Source organism: Crocodylus siamensis, chromosome 5 (assembly GCF_052110815.1).
Source record: "Crocodylus siamensis isolate JL-2025a chromosome 5, ASM5211081v1, whole genome shotgun sequence".
Lineage (NCBI taxonomy): Eukaryota > Metazoa > Chordata > Crocodylia > Crocodylidae > Crocodylus > Crocodylus siamensis.
The window spans coordinates 120,279,125-120,295,146 of NC_143399.1; the positions used below are offsets into that span (position 1 = coordinate 120,279,125).

General features: G+C 42.9%; 1 protein-coding gene across 2 annotated transcripts in view; it reads right to left on the bottom strand.

Moving 5' to 3' along the window:
• Positions 1-16,022, bottom strand: part of SUGCT (succinyl-CoA:glutarate-CoA transferase) — a 538,710-nt gene that overhangs the window by 434,065 nt on the left and 88,623 nt on the right. For both annotated transcript variants that reach the window (XM_090050066.1, XM_090050065.1), the window contains exon 8: positions 12,359-12,502. In XM_090050066.1, coding sequence (XP_089906192.1) covers positions 12,359-12,502 — 144 coding nt within the window. The remainder of the gene's footprint in view (positions 1-12,358; positions 12,503-16,022) is intronic.

A 16,022-nucleotide genomic window follows, 5' to 3' on the forward strand; every position in this document is an offset into this window, starting at 1 on the left:
ACTGATCTGCCACCACTCCCTTTCACTCTTGATCACCTCCCTTAATGCTCAGCTGCCATACCTTGATGTTAAATTGAAGAAGGAGAATAAGGAGCAGTGAGATGTTTGCTACCAGTAGTGAGTAGGGTGATTCACAATCTTCTTTTACATGCCTCCACCTCCCCTACACCTTGTCCTTACCATAGCAATACAGGTATTGACCTGTGACCCAAGAGGTGCAGTTGCACACCCCCTTTGATTCTTGTTCCACCTAAACTTTAAAACCAACTGCCTGGGAGAGGCAGCAGCATTTCTCTTCAGGCAATGCTGGTGGAGTTAACTGGCTTCATGACTCATTATAATGTACCTGATTTCTGCTCATGTCTGTTGCTAATAAACCCCTTTCCTTTTTAACGGTCTTGATGTTCCATCAATCAAGTTATCCTTTCTTCTGCAGTTTTGGTGTCTCTTAGCCATTCCCGGTAATATTTCTCCTTTGTTTCACAGCCCTACACTCTGTTTTCAGTTCTAGCTAAAAACATTAACTCAGGTATGGTAACATTAATTCATGTGAACATCACTCAGGTATGGAAATGATTTACTGCTCAGTGTTGAATGCACTGTCAACACGCTCAAGAAGGGAAAGTTTTGTTTTACAAATCCAAATAAAAAATGTACCTTTAACTATAATGACTACAGAACTAGAAAACAATATTTTTGTTGTGCTTTTTAAAAATATAATATATAATCTAGCAAATTAGTGCACATTCCATTAATATCATATTCATTATTGCTTTGATCATAACTGAATAACACAGCCCTAAGCATATTAGTAAAGCTTCCAATTTCTTTTTACCTGGAAAAAAGTGTGCTGTGTTATATGTGATGCTGCACCATCTGCACCCCCTTTTCAAAACCCCGGATCTGTCCATGCATGTAGCACTTCAAAAAGAATACTTAGAATTGCTACTGCTGCACTTATAGTAACATCTAAAATTTTTCACACCACAGAAAACCAGCAGCAAAACTAAGCGAAGGAAGTAAGCAGAAATTTACAGAATCTATAACTCGGACCAGATTTCCCCTGAAGAGGGATGGATTTGACTATGATGGGGCTTCTGTACAAGCAGAATGACTTTTTATTTGCTGTATCCATTTACTAAAGCAAAATGAGTTTGCAGAGATTAATAAAGAACTGTACAATCAGAATTTCTTCACAGCAGGTGGCTATGGCAAGTAGCTCCATTGCTTTCAAAAGCCAAGTTTCTTTTTTTTTTTTTGATAGGTCAGAGAACTGAACTTCATCAAACAGCAAAAGGTCATTTTATTTCACCAGAAATATCTTTTTAAGAAAATCTTACAAAAGCTCTTTCAAGAGAGCGTCCCGCTTTCAACTGCTTTGGTGCAGGTTGCTGTAACAAACAACAGAAAAAAGATAAAAAGGACAAGAGAGTCCTGCATTGTACTATCTCAGTGGAAGAGCACAGAAGTAGCTGAAGGCTAAAAAGCCCCTGGATGTAGCCAATTAAGCTCTTTGGTGCTAATGCACTATAAGGATAACATGCAAAACAAACTGCTGTTGGTGAGTGAAATGTTTGAAAAAGCACAAAGTTCAGAAGTGCTAGATTACATTTACGTGTCTCTGCAGCATTAATGAACACCCAACGCTCACTCATCCACTCTGCCTTCTTTGAACACTTTATGTTATCTGCAGCACAAATGTGGGTTCGTCTATTGAGGTGTCAAAAAGGGTACATCTCAAACAAAAATGTGGCCTAAAGTTATGTTTGATTTGGGAAATAAAAGGGTTGGCATTAACCATGTGGATGCCTGCAGGCAGGATACAACAAAATTCCTGAACATGAACACTAGAAAGTGAATGAACATTTTAAAAGTATCGTATTTTTTCTTCTAATCCCTTAATTAAATAATTTGATTGAATACAAAATATTTGTGCACAGTTCTCTAAATAAGGATTTTTTTTTCTTTTGTGACCCCTTTGTCCCTATGGGTTCTCTGCTTGTCACCTTCCCCACTCCTACCTCCTCCTCCCTTCCCAACGTTTGTATTCAAATCATTCACTCCACTTTATACACTGCTCTATGCTGTCCTTTCACAGCATTTGATAAAGTGAGCTGGAGTTCACAAAAGCTTATGTTCTCTATATTTTATTTAGTTAGTCCTAGAGGTGAATTTCAGCTAAAGTTGTACTACCAGGAATGCAGTGTTTCACAATGTATAGACTAGGCTTAACTGAAGTTATAAAATAATTTTCTACAGTTCTAGTCACATTAGTCTAGTTTGGTTAACAAAGTGCTCATAAATCTCTGATATAGTAGAGTGCTCTTAAATAATTTTACTCTTCTTTTTGTATGCATATTTACCTGTTAAACCCTAAGCCAGATTCTAGTAATTTATTTTTATAGCTCTGCACCTTAACTAAGTTTGTACCTAACTGGTCTCTGCTCTGAAGGATTCACAGTTTAACTGATGGCTGAGAAATTTCATAGACATTAGGGCTGGAAGGGACCTCGGGAGATCATCGAGTCCAGCCCCCTGCCCAAAGGGCAGGAAGTCAGCTGGGGTCATAGGATCCCAGTAAGATAAGCATCCAATTTACTCTTGAAGGTGTTCAATGTAGGTGCTTGAACCACCTCTGCTGGCAGACTGTTCCAGACCTTGGGGGCTCGGACAGTAAAGAAATTCTTCCTTATGTCCAGCCTGAAACGGTCTTGCAGGAGTTTGTGACCGTTCGACCTCGTCATTCCTTGGGGCGCTCTGGTGAACAAACGTTCCCCCAGATCCTGGTGGTCACCCCTGATAAACTTATAGGTGGCCATCAGATCACCCCTGAGCCTACGCTTTTCCAGGCTAAAGAGTCCCATGGCTCTCAGCCTGTCATCGTAAGATCTGTTTTCCTGACCTCTGATCATGCGTGTGGCTCTCCTCTGGACTCTCTCAAGCTTCTCCACATCCTTTTTGAATTCTGGAGCCCAAAACTGGATGCAGTACTCCAGCTGCGGCCTCACCAAGGCCGAGTACAAGGGGAGAATGACGTCCCGGGATTTGCTCGAGAAGCATCTATGGATGCAAGCCAGAGTTTTGGTTGCTTTATTAGCCGCAGCATCGCATTGCAGGCTCACGTTCATCTTGTGGTCAATGATGACCCCCAAGTCTCTTTCTTCTGTAGTGCTATCCAACGTAGCACTGCCGAGCCTATAAGGAAGCTGCAGGTTTTTCCTCCCAAGGTGGAGAACCTTGCATTTTTCGGTGTTAAACACCATGAGGTTCTCGTCTGCCCATTTGCTGAGCTTGTCCAGGTCAGCCTGGATCACCCGCCTATCTTCTGGCGTGGATGCTTTGCCCCAAAGTTTGGTGATCCAAATGATCCAATACAGAATAACAGAAAACAATGGGTGTATGATCCCTACTTTATTTGTCCATTAGATCAAAGCCATTTTTGAACACTGTATTTTCCCTTCATTCCTGATAGAATTGCATCAGTGAGGCATGATCTAATCAGAGCTACACTGATGCTACAGAATCTCAGTAAACAAAATACTGCAGCCACAGCCAATGTTCCATCAGCATGAGATAAAAACCAATGACTGCATGCATTATTAATGAACTATGTTTAATTAATCCATCCGACTATGCCAGATAAAACTGCAGACATATGACACCTATACCAGTATAATTTACACCAATGTAGCTTTATCCCATTTTTTTCAGGAGTTATTCTATACTATACTAGGGCAACAACTCTACTGTAAAAGCTTACAACACCTATCTGCTTCTTGTTTACACCAAGGTAAATCTGTCATGTGTCCAAACCTTCTGGATAGCATACAGGAAAGCACAGGGGGCGGGGCTTGCATGGATGCTAAGGCACATGGTTGACAGCTCAGATATTGCAAGTTCAAGGCCACAGCAGAAGCGCTCATGGAGCAGCCTGTCAGATTTCAATGAATCTGCAAATTCTCCTAAATACCTTGTAACAAACATATAATAAAGGAAGGAACAGGAAGCACAGAGGGCCAAATTCTGCTCCCACGTTCATGTATGCAGTGGGACTTACACTGGTGTACGTAACTCGAGAGTTATATCCCTTTAAGTGAAAAAATAATTAAAATGGTTCTATTAGTGATGTGCAGTAATATACATTTCTCTACCTCATGTATACATTATGTTTTGCTTATCTGCCTAAGAGAGAATTTAGTGTTTTGGAAAAGTGTCCCATAGCTGTCTTGGAGATAAAACTCTCTTATTTAGCCACCAGCAAGAAAAAATATGGACAACTGTGTAAGCATATTTTACCCCAGCAATGACCACGTCTGGACAGGATAGCTTAAGTCTATGCCATTAAATCCTGCTGAGAATGTGGTTTAGGAGAGAAGATAGACTGCCTAGGGGTCCGTAGTGTAAAACCGAGGTCAGCAACCCCCAGCACATATGCCAGAGTATGGCCGTTTTGCTCAGCACACCACAGCCAACCCAGGCTCTAGGCAGCTGCTGCCAGCCACAGAGCCGGGACTGCTCGCAGCAGGCAGCAGGGAGGCTGAAAGCCCTGCTGCAAGCAGCCCAGGCTTTGTGACAGACAGCAGCTGCCCAGAGCTTAAGCCGGATGTGGCAGGCAGCTGTGAGCCTGCAAGCAGATGCACCCAGACCCAGAGTCCTGCCTGTCTGGTTCCCACACACACCTCGAAGTACTGCAGGAAAAGCCTGGGGCTGCATGCCCACAAAGCCTGGCATCCCCACAGGGGGATGAAGAGGGGTAGAATGGGAGGGCATGTCCCTATCCCTGTCCTGCCAGGCTCAACTGTGAATGGCAAGGTGAGCTGTGCGAGCATAGCACTCCTGTGCAGGAGGACTCCAGCCACGCGGCTCTGGGCCCCACTACCCCTGTCCACGTCTCCTCTCCCTGTAGAGATTGTCCACATGGTCCAAGCCACACCCCAGGGGGAGCTTCAGGCTGGGTCTGAACCGCAGCCCTGGTGACAGGGCACGGCAACCCTCAGCCATGCCATGGGGCCAAGGGAAGATGCTTGTGGGCAGAGGTAATGCTACAAAGATGACTCTCTCAAAGGGACTCCTCCTGAGCCTAAGTACCAGTGAACAAAGCCAAGCCATGCTGCCAGCCCCAGGTCCTGTACTGAGAGCTGGGTAACACAGAACCCAACCACAGGATGGCAGCAGGGTCTGCGCTACCCCTGCAAGTGGGGCCAGTAACCGGTCTGCAGCAGGGAAGGGGTCACCATCCCCCCTTCCCCATGCCCTGTGCCCTGGTCCCTTCCCCACCATGCTCCCCAGGCATACCCTCAATGCCACTGGCAACAAGCAGAGCAGGGGCTCCAGACTGTGGTGCAGTAGCTTGCAAGCTCATGGCTGCCTGTTGTGAGTAGCCCAGGCTCCACTGCAGGTGGCAGAGGTGTGCCCAGAATCTGGGCTGTTTGTAGGAGGCAGCCGCAAGGCTGCAAGCGGGTACACCGGAGTCCAAAGCCACAGCCCTACTCATTGCTGGCAGCAGCTGCAGGCCCATCTCAGGGAGTATGGTGGGGAAGGAGCCAGGCTGCACTGCCATAACAAGGATCGGGCCTCTCACAGCTCCCCCACCATCCTTCCCAAGGATGCACGCCAGTATCTTTGAAGTCTAGGTTGCGAGGGGTTTTGGCAGTTGAGACCAAAAATGTTGCCCACCCCTGCTATAAAGTTAAAGTCAGGTTTCATTTCAGTTCTGTCACGGACACTCATAGTTGGACTTCAGTCAAATTACTTAAATCTTCTATAAAACTGGTATAATGCATGTTATTTTTGTTCAACCACTGGAATGAAAGGTAGCCTCAAAATTCACAGTACCATCACCACACCAGTATCATCTACAATTATAGTTTGTGTGACACCTACCATTTAAGGCCACTGGTACATGTGACAGGAGTTTAGTTCTCCCTAAATTGTAATGGTGAGATTTTCATTGGTGGGTTTTTAACTGTGTCGATTAAAAACCCACCATTTCAATGTAGGAACTTCTGTCACTGTGACAGAATAGTGACGGCCATAGTGACGGCCCCTATCAACTCACCACTGCCCACCAACATGGGAAAAAGTGGTGAGTGACCGATCCTTTTTTTTTCCCCCAAGGTGCCTGCCTGCCTCTCCATGACTTTGGGGAGGTGAGCTGCTGGTGGGCCCTGAGCTGCAAGGTGCCCCAATCCTTCCCTCTGTGGCAGCAGCACCCCCTGGGCAGCACCCATGCACTAGCAGCCTGCCCAGGAGGTCCAGGGGGGTGCTGCCATGGAGGGAAAGACTGGGCCCCCCTGCAGCTCAGGGCCCACTAGCAGCTTGCCCCCCAGCTGCAGGAGAGGCGGGCAGGCACCGGAAAGGAAAAAAAAAAAAATCAGGCCCCTCACACTTTTTTCTTATGTTTTTCCCCTCAGTGGAGCCTGTCTGCACGAGCTGCTGCCAAGTCACACAGCTCCTGAGAGGCACGGGACTTGGTCCTTCCCTCCGTGGCAGCAGGCAGCATCCCTCTGGGACCACTCAGGTGGGGTGCTAGTGGGGAGGTGCTTCCCTGGGGGTGCTGCCACCATAAAGGAAAGCTCCGAGGTCCTCCACAGCTCAGGGGCCACTCAGCCCACTGGCAGCTCATTCCCTGGCCATGGGGATGTGGGCAGGCTCCACCAAGGGCAGTGTGGGAAGGTGGTAGGAGGGTGGCTGGGTATGCTGGCAGCAGGGATGGTGCACAGGGCGCTGGAAGCCCACCATGCCCGAGCTTCCCTGAGCATGTCTGGGTTTCCAGCACCCTGTGTACTCTACCCACCACCTTCTCCAGATGTATTGCTGCAATTTGTTATGTAGAAAACTAAAATACATCGGATGTGTTTTACTTTGCTACATAACAAAATCATTTAAAGAAAAAAAATACATTTCTGCACACGTACAGCGTGACAAAATTAAAACGATATACACTGCCACAAGTGTAAACAGTGATGCCATTAAAGTGGTCCAAAATGGCAATTAAGCCACTTTAATAACCAATTCCATCATGTGTACAAGTGCCCTAAGACTTGACTTGAGCGCGCTAGAGCACCACACATAGGTAACCATTAGATACTATCAAACCTGGACTGGATTGAAACAGGAAATCTAACAAGTCAACATTTCTGAATTTCCTTGCTAATCTCATAAAGTATCTTGCAATTCAAAACACATTTATAAATAATGATATGAGAGAAGAAAATAATGCATTCTAATTTGATAGGTTTTCTGGGGTCATTTTACAATTATGAGATGCTGTTGTATTTCCTATAATGAATATAAACTAAAACTCAGTAATAAGAAGCAGAGAAGTGGCTTTAGAGCAATCATACAATACAAACAATATTAACCACATGATTCTGTCTGTGGAATCTGAAAAAATACATAATAAAACTTCAAAATGTTAAAGAACTATAATGCTTCTTACAGAATTTCAATCCAAAGGAAACAAACTGACTACAGTATTTTTTGGAGCCTGGTTGCAATTAAATACAGGAAGGATATTAAAACTTCCAAGAGATTTTTTTTAAGCCACAACAGAAGAATAGGCACAATTGCGTAATTGGAACCAAATCCAAAACCCACTTCCTTCTTATTTACTAGCATCATCTAAAGGATGCTATTTAGATGCTGACGCTAAAAGGTCTGGAGCTGACAACTGTTAATCATCTACAGGGGAAACATTTTCAAAAGAACTTTACGATAAGGGTTAAAAGTTTATAGACGAGAGACTATAGAAAGTTAGTGCCCACTGCAAAACCACATCCAAGCAGTCATCATGTCTCTCTTCGATAATGTCCTTGAGTTTTGTTTTGTGGTAGGGAATCTTAGTTAATAATCAGCTGTTATTCAGCTATGGGGTAATTTGTTTACTACACAGAATTGAAAGAAATCTTTTAAAAAGGAGCTAAGGTTACAATGATATTTTTAGAAAATGATGTTCTATTTTGTTTTCAGACACTTGTCTCTACGTTAAATAGATAAAATTAGCAAACATGCTTTCCTTGCACATATGTATCTATGAGGCTTCAGATCTTTATCACTGGCAGCTGAATTTCTGTTCCACGCGCCTTTGTTCTAGTTACCAATTTATCTGTACAGAGAGTTAATAATAAAAAGAAAAAGCAATCATCTTGAATTTTCTAAGTAATGCACAGGATGGCACCTCAGAATAATGATAGAAACTTAAAATGCTAGATTTTATATTTGGGTGTAAAAAAAGAAAACAAATATGTTTTTTCAACAATTTAAAATTATTCTGGGAACTTAAATGTGTCAGAATTTCTTATGATTGTTAAGGAATGAGCTCTCAGATTCTGAGTGAGAAAGAGGCAACACTATCCTTATACAGATACAGTGATAACCCCTGACTTAATAGCCAAGAAACTGAGGGAAAACAGAAAGTTATGAGCAGTCTGTAATATTAAGTCAATGCTTATCAGTTTGGAAGTAAAATAGTTCTTTATATCAGCCCCTGTTGTCATAATATTATTACTAAAAACATATGTCAAGAAACCATTTGCTTTAACCATCAGGGCAAGCTATATCTTATTATTAGAAATTCATTACATCATAGTCCAAGTCAATCTTCTGTCTTAGAATTGCTCTTTGGGGCCAAATTCTGAAGTCTGCTCAAACAAAACACACATCTAGAACCCACTGCAAGTTTTGCTTGAGTAAACAGTTCTGGCTTTGTTTATTGAGCAAAAAACACAAATTATAGTTTCCAAAAGTTATTTTGGATTCCTTAATGCTTTGGCTGTCATCACAAAAACACATAAAGTACCTTGATTTTAAAAATGCTGACTGTTCACCATCTGAGCATCAACCCCCTTTAAAATACCTTAAATTGGACACCCAAAAATTTACACAGCTCAAATTACTAAACATTAGGGGTGTGCAAAGTGGGCCCCATTCAATTCGGATTCAGCCTGAATCAGGGACAGTGATTCAATTTGTTGATTTGGATCACTGTCCCTGATTTGATTCAGCTGAATCCAAATCTGAAGATTCATTGCTGATTCAGAGAATCGGTGATTTGGACATAGACACAGCTTTAAAAGTTTTTTTCTACATACCTTGAGGTAGCAGGTGCAGCTCAAATTCTGCAATGCTGGGGCAGATGGAATGTCCCACAGGAGGTGGGGGGGGGACCCCCACATGCTCAGCGGTGAACCCGGAAGTGGACTGGAAGTACTTTTGGCCCACTTCTGGGTCTACTGGGAAGTGCGCAGGGGCCCCCCCCGCATTTCTGTGAGACACTCCATGTGCCCCAGCATCACAGCATTCACAAGCCCCTGCTACCTAGAGGTATGTAGAAAATACATTTAAAATTATCTCTATGTTTGAATCTCCAAATCTTTCCAAATCTCTCCGAATCAATTCAGAGGGTTCCAATTTCACTTTGGAGAGATTAAAGGGTCCTCCGATTCGATTTGGATTCAGAGATTTGGCCGCTGAATCAGGCCAAATCTCCGCCAAATCGAATCAGCCCTACTAGACATGTCTGAAAAAAGGAGACCTCACAAGAAACCTGCTTATATCACACTAAGAGTAGTTACCATATTTACTTAACTAGAAAATGATCCTGATTATAAATGCCCCCCTCTGCCCCCCATACTGGATTCTATACATGGAAAATGTATACATTGTTATAATTTGCCAGGTACAGAATCTAATTATTAGATGTTTGCCTTGAATTTATCCCCCTCCCACTAATACAGCAGGGAAAATAAATCTAAGGGATCAGGTAGCCCTTTGCTTTCTGGCTCCCCGCAACTTTTTCCCCTGGCAGCCCCTTCTCCCTCTCCTTGCTGTCAGACCCTGCTCTCCCTGAGCACATGAAAGTGAAGGGTGATTTAAAAACAGTAACCTTGAAATTAAACATGGCCATGCAATTTACATAACTACCTAGGCACTTAGTTTATCCAGAATTGATGCATGTTACCTTTTTTTCTTTTAAACTCCTGCAAGTTTTAGTACAAGTCCTCCATAAACACACTTTTGAGCAGCACTTTGGTACCTACATACATTTAGTTCAAACTATGCATGATATTCTCACAGAGGACTGTCCTTCCCTGAAAATGTACACAGATTATTCTTCGACACTCTTATTCCAGAAAAACTGTAATTTATTCCCTGAGCACAGGGTGGGAGGAACAAGCAAAGTCCAAAAGCATAGGAAACAGCCATGGTAGAAAATAGGCATAGCTACACCTAGATCATCGCTGACCAGTGGCTGTCCAACCTCTTGTTGAACACCTCCAATATGGGAGAACTTCCCCTGGCAGCTTATTCCACTGCCTCACTCTTCAAACAGTGAAGACTTTTTTTTCCAGATAGCCAAGCTAAACTTATTTTACAGCAACTTCAAGCCACTGATCCACATCTTCCTATCTACAATAAGAGAGAAAAAGGGCTTTCAAATGAAACCACCCTCATTCTGTATGCTGGAAGTCTGTGTTAGGCCCCTACCAGATGTGCAGGTAAAGGTATCATAGCACCTGATGCTTCACATGTATGGCAGGAACTGTGAATGTGGGATTGAGCATCAGATCCCAGTATACTTTATGGCCAGTGCCAGGAAAGCCCAGGAGCATGATCCCAGGCTCTCCCTGTACTAGCAAATAGCAAGTTCCTGTGGTTAGGAGCCCCATCACTGTGACCACCCAACCACCAGAGCACATGGCACAACCCCCCTCTCAGCTGGGAACCCAGATCAGCTGATGGGACTTCCAGCCATGGGAGTGCATTGGATGCCCCTAGAGCTGGGAGCCCTGTCAACTGATGGCATTCCCAGCCATAGGGGTGCACCTGGCCAGATGTTCAACTAATGTTGCCACAGGAATCAGCCACAGTTATTTTGTGGAATAATTTTGTGGCTTACTCCTTGTTTTATGATGCCATTAATTGTTTTAACGTGTGGATGGGTTACAAGTCAAGATGTGATTAACTGGTTAATCGCATCTTGCATGTAAAATGTCAGAGAGGCCTTAGTGTCCAGGGGCCTGTATTCCCTTTGCGAATTATGCCTACCCAACGTAGAGTGGCCCAGATTTTGATACATTATACTAAGAGCAAATTTAACCAGCTGCCTGCAGAAATTAATATGCACAAACCTCCACCCAAGCTATACCCAGTGCTGCCCAGCAGTAGTGCTCTTAAAGGCTGCTGCAGCACACACTAACAAGACGGGAAAAAAAGGGACAGTTGATACTTATAACCCATTAAGATAGGAGAGATATTCTCTTTATTAGGATATGACAGGAGAGATATTAATACCTGATTGTTTAACATCTCTATATGCTTTCTACATTTGGCAAAACTCTGATTACGATTAATATCACTAACTCCTCTAAATGGTCTATTTAACACTGCCCACTGTGGGCCCTTCACATGTATAGATAGAAATTAAAAACATAATTAGCGAAGGAAATAATAAAATTTAAAAAAAAATTGGTAGGACAGTATCTGAAACTACTCTTAATTGAGAAAAAACAACTTGGTACTCTTTAAAATGTGTGAATAAAATTTCCTAAGACACACCTGAGCATGAATTATTTAACAGGATTTCTAGTTGTAGCACCATATAGCGTATCCTTAATACTGCCCATTTATATCCTACAAACTTTAAAAAGAAATAACATCTATAAAAATTGATATCAACATGATCTCAGTCCTCATAAGAAACATGATCTCAGTCCTCATAAGAAACATGGATGCCAGGATTCATGTCCTAGTCAAGTCATATACTGATGACGGTCACATGATTTACACTGAAATTTAATCTGTGGTGCTCATTTATTTTTAAACAACTTGATTGTCTTCATGATCTAAACATTCATCTTTACATTTTGCTCAAGTTCCTGAGTTAATGAATGACTTTAGGCTTTCTTTTGCCCTGTAATTTTTGGAACTAGAAGACAGGTCTCCTAGATTATATTACTGATTCTGACAAACTGAATGAGCTTGTGCAAGTCATTTAGTCTCTCAAGGTAATATAACCTGGTTCCAAGGTCCCATTCTACTAAGGTGATTTCACATTTTATGTATAACCACCTGTAAAATAAATATAACAATAACTGCATACATCATGGGGGGCAGGGGTTGAGGCTTGATACATTAGAAAAGAAAGGTGATGTTCAGGCAAGAAGCAGGAGTACTATAGTAATAACTCTCATCATCTGACATAAATTGGTTACTACTACAGAAAAATGAACTGTGGAGTTTCTCTGTGCTAATTTCAATGGATACATTTCTCATCCAACTTGTAAAAACAAATGCAAACCCAAAATCTTTTTATTTAGGATTCAAGAAACTAATAAACTGTTTTTTAAATGCCTACCTGAGATGACAATAAGTTGCAGTCAATGTGCAGTCCTTTCCCAGTTTTGTATCTGTGAAGCAGGCCAGCCATGATTGCACCACATGTATACAGGCCTGTAGCAAGATCTGTCATGGCGACTCCTGGTCTAACTGGATCACCACCCTAGTAAGAGAAAGAAAAACAGAACGAGGAAGAATTAATATTTTGTTGTTATTTCATATAAGGCTGGTTTACAAATGCAATGAAAGAACATGGTCAGAAACTACAGCAGCTTCTGAAATGAAGTCAGATGAAAAGCCTGCCACTGAAAACCCACAAAGCCTCTATAGATAAACTGTTCTTATTAACAGGGAACCTGGTTTTCTCTGATAAAAAAAATCCCCAATTTTTGGATTAAAAAATGTAACCTAAAATCCACATTTTTCCATGATTAAAATTAAACATCACTAATATATATCTATAAATTGGGAATTTTTTTTTTAATCAGAGAAAACCAGGATCCCTGTTAATAAGAACAGTTTATCTACAGAGGCTTTGTGGGTTTTCAGTGGCAGGCTTTTCATTCAACTTAGTTCAAGAAGCTGCTCTAGTTTCTGACCATGTTTCTGCACTGCATTTGTAAACCAGCCTTACATGAAATGGCAACAAAATATTAATATAATATCTATATATTAGTGCTGTTTCATTTTAATCACGGACTAGATTGTATTAGCTTGTGCTCCTTTTCAGGTTTCTTAGCTAGTAAGCCCAAACACATGAAAACTTGCTCCTTTGCTTCCTTCCTGCAGCACATAGAAAGGCAGCATATCCAGGCACAGCAACAATGTTAAAGTAGAGCATTTCACTCTTAGCACAGGAAACACAACAGTTATCAAAAAAGATCTTTACTATTATCTGGATACAGTTTTATCCAGTGGATACAGTGCTTGGAGTTTTGAAAGTGTGTATTAGCATAGTCATCATCATTGTTGTGGTTGTTGCTGCCATTTATAATAATAATAATTTTTATAGTCCAGAATTTAAGCTCAAATTTACGTGAAAGTATTTCCAAGCACTGCATGTTGAATGTTATGGTATTTCAACAAATAGGCAATTTTCACTGACAACCTTCAGGGGGTTTTTAAATGCAAATATTTTCTGTGGATTGAAAGATTTTGAAAAGTCGCATGCAAAATGCATGATCTTGTCTCCTTTTCATTACTTTTTTCCGTCTCCTTTTGTACAGCCAAATGGGATACTGCTCTCTGTCTTTGATATATTTTGACCTTTGCTTTTCTAGGTCTTGTGTTCCTTTTACCAATACAGTAATACCTTGCTTAACAAATCCTCTGGAAGCGAACCTCCTTTATAACAAAGTTGGCTGGCAATGAGCTCCCTGCAGACTGGCAGAGTTCCAGCCTGCAGGGAACTGGGAGGAAGCAGAAGGAAGGTGGTGAGACAGGGTGCACCATGTGCACATACAGTACATGAACGTGGCCCCAGGTAGCCTTGAGAGCAGCTCTGGCAGGTAAATCCAGGGGGGGAGGGGAGACAGGGATTGAGACCTCTGTAGGGAGGGAGCTGGGCAGGGCTGGGGCTGCTGCCCAGCCAGGGGGTGCTTGGGGCCCAGGGCTGCAACGTGTGGCTGCAGGACCCTGCTGCTCCGGGTCATGCCCACCAGGCTGCAGAGGTTTGGGGGCAGAGAAGCAGGAAGGCAGGGAACAGTGGGGCTGCATAGAGAACCTGCTAACCCCTGCTTGCCCTGGCCACATGCCTACTGTTACGTCGCTGCAGTGAGGAAAGCAGCTAAGAGCTGCGCCCCTCAAAGCAAAGGCAAGCACAGGAGGCATGTTGCCAGGGCAGCGCAGGGCAAGGAACAGCGAGCAGCCACTGTTCCCTGCTGTCCTGCTTCCCTTCCCCAGGTGCCTCTGCTGCCCGGCGGGCATGATCTGGTGCAGCTGGGAACAGTGCGGCTGCACAGAGAAGGTGTTCCCCATTTCATAGCCAGGGCACTGCAAGGTAAATGCCCTCTGTACCTGCCACTGCTTGCAGCGTGGAGCTCGCAGCCTCTCTGTGCAGCCTTGCTGTTCCCAGTTGCGCCGGGTCACGCCCACCAAGCTCCAGAGGCCCACGGGAGAAAGCAGGGTGGAGTGATGAGAGGTGAATTCCTGGGGTTTTAACTATTGATTTCCTAGCTTAATAACAAGAAAGAGTAGCTGACTGAGTTTGCTGATCAGTTTTGGATTCTCTGTAATGGTAAAATCCCTTTATTCCAGAACATGAAATTAACAGCTTAAACTGACTTCTTTTTTGGTCAATTCCTGCATAAGAAACATAAAATCATAGAAAATTAAGGTTGGAAGGGGCCTCAGGACGTCATCTAGTCCAACCCCCTGGTCAGAGCAGGACCATCCCCAACTATATCATCCTAGCTAGGGCTTTGTCTAGCCAGGTCTTAAAAACCACCAGGGATGCAACTTCCACCATCTCTCTGGGTACCCTTATTTACTACCCTCCTCCTGAGAAGGTTTTTTATAATATCTAACCTAAAACTTTCCTTGCTGCAACTTGAGACCATTGCTCCTTGTTTTGTCATCTGCCACCACTGAGAATAGTCTAACTCCATCCTCTCTGGAACCACCTTTCAGGTAGCTGAAATCTGCTATTAAATCCCCCCTCAGTCTACTCTTCTCCAGACTAAATAAGCCCAGTTCCCTCAGCCTTTTCTTATAAGTCCCATGTCCCAGCCCTCCACTGGACTCTGATTTGTCCACATCCCTTCTGTAGTGGAGCCTCAAAACTGAACACAGTACTCCAGATGTGGCTTCACAAGTGCCAAATAGAAGGGAATAATCACTTCCCTCAATCTGCTGGCCACAGTCCTAGTAACGCACCCCAGTATGCTGTTAGCCTTTCTTGCAACAAGAGCACACTGTTGGCTCATATTCAGCTTACTGTTCACTGCAACCCCAAGGTCTTTTTCTGCAGAGCTGCTGCTTAGCAAAGCAGTCCCCAATCTGTCCTGGTGCATGGGATTATTCTGTCCAAAATGCAGGATTTTGCACTTCCCATTATTGGATTTCTTTTGCTCTAAACCTCCAATTTGTCTAGGTCTCTGAATCCTAGCCCTACCCTCCAGCATTCATCTACTCTTCCACCCAAAATGCTAGACTTTAACACACAATTTCCACATAAACATTTATCTCTAAATGAATAAAATGTCCAGAATGTTATTAAACTGGTGGGCTTCAAAGTTCTGAGAATGTGTTAACACAGTTTTAAAATTAAACGGTTCCTAGGTGCCTGACGATCCTATGATAATACCCCCCCCCAAATTAATTCTAGTATGTTTACACCATTCATTAATTAAAATCTCCGGCAGCAATTCCCAAAGCACATTCAAAGACCTTTTTATCAGAAGTTTTGGTATATTAACACTGTACAATATAGCCACAGTGATTTTCTGTGGATACAGTACTGCATAACAGATGCTGAACACATCTCTCCCATGCCTTCTGTTCAATAGTGTTTTTATCTTGAGGATACAAACATTTATAGCTTATCTAAGGCTGATCCAGATGGCCTCTCTTTTCAAATGGTGATAATTACAGAGTTAACTGGCAATCAATTATCTTAAGGTAAAGAAGTCCTGTGTAAAAATATCTTTTGTGGCTATCATGAACTACTTCCCTCTAAAACCACC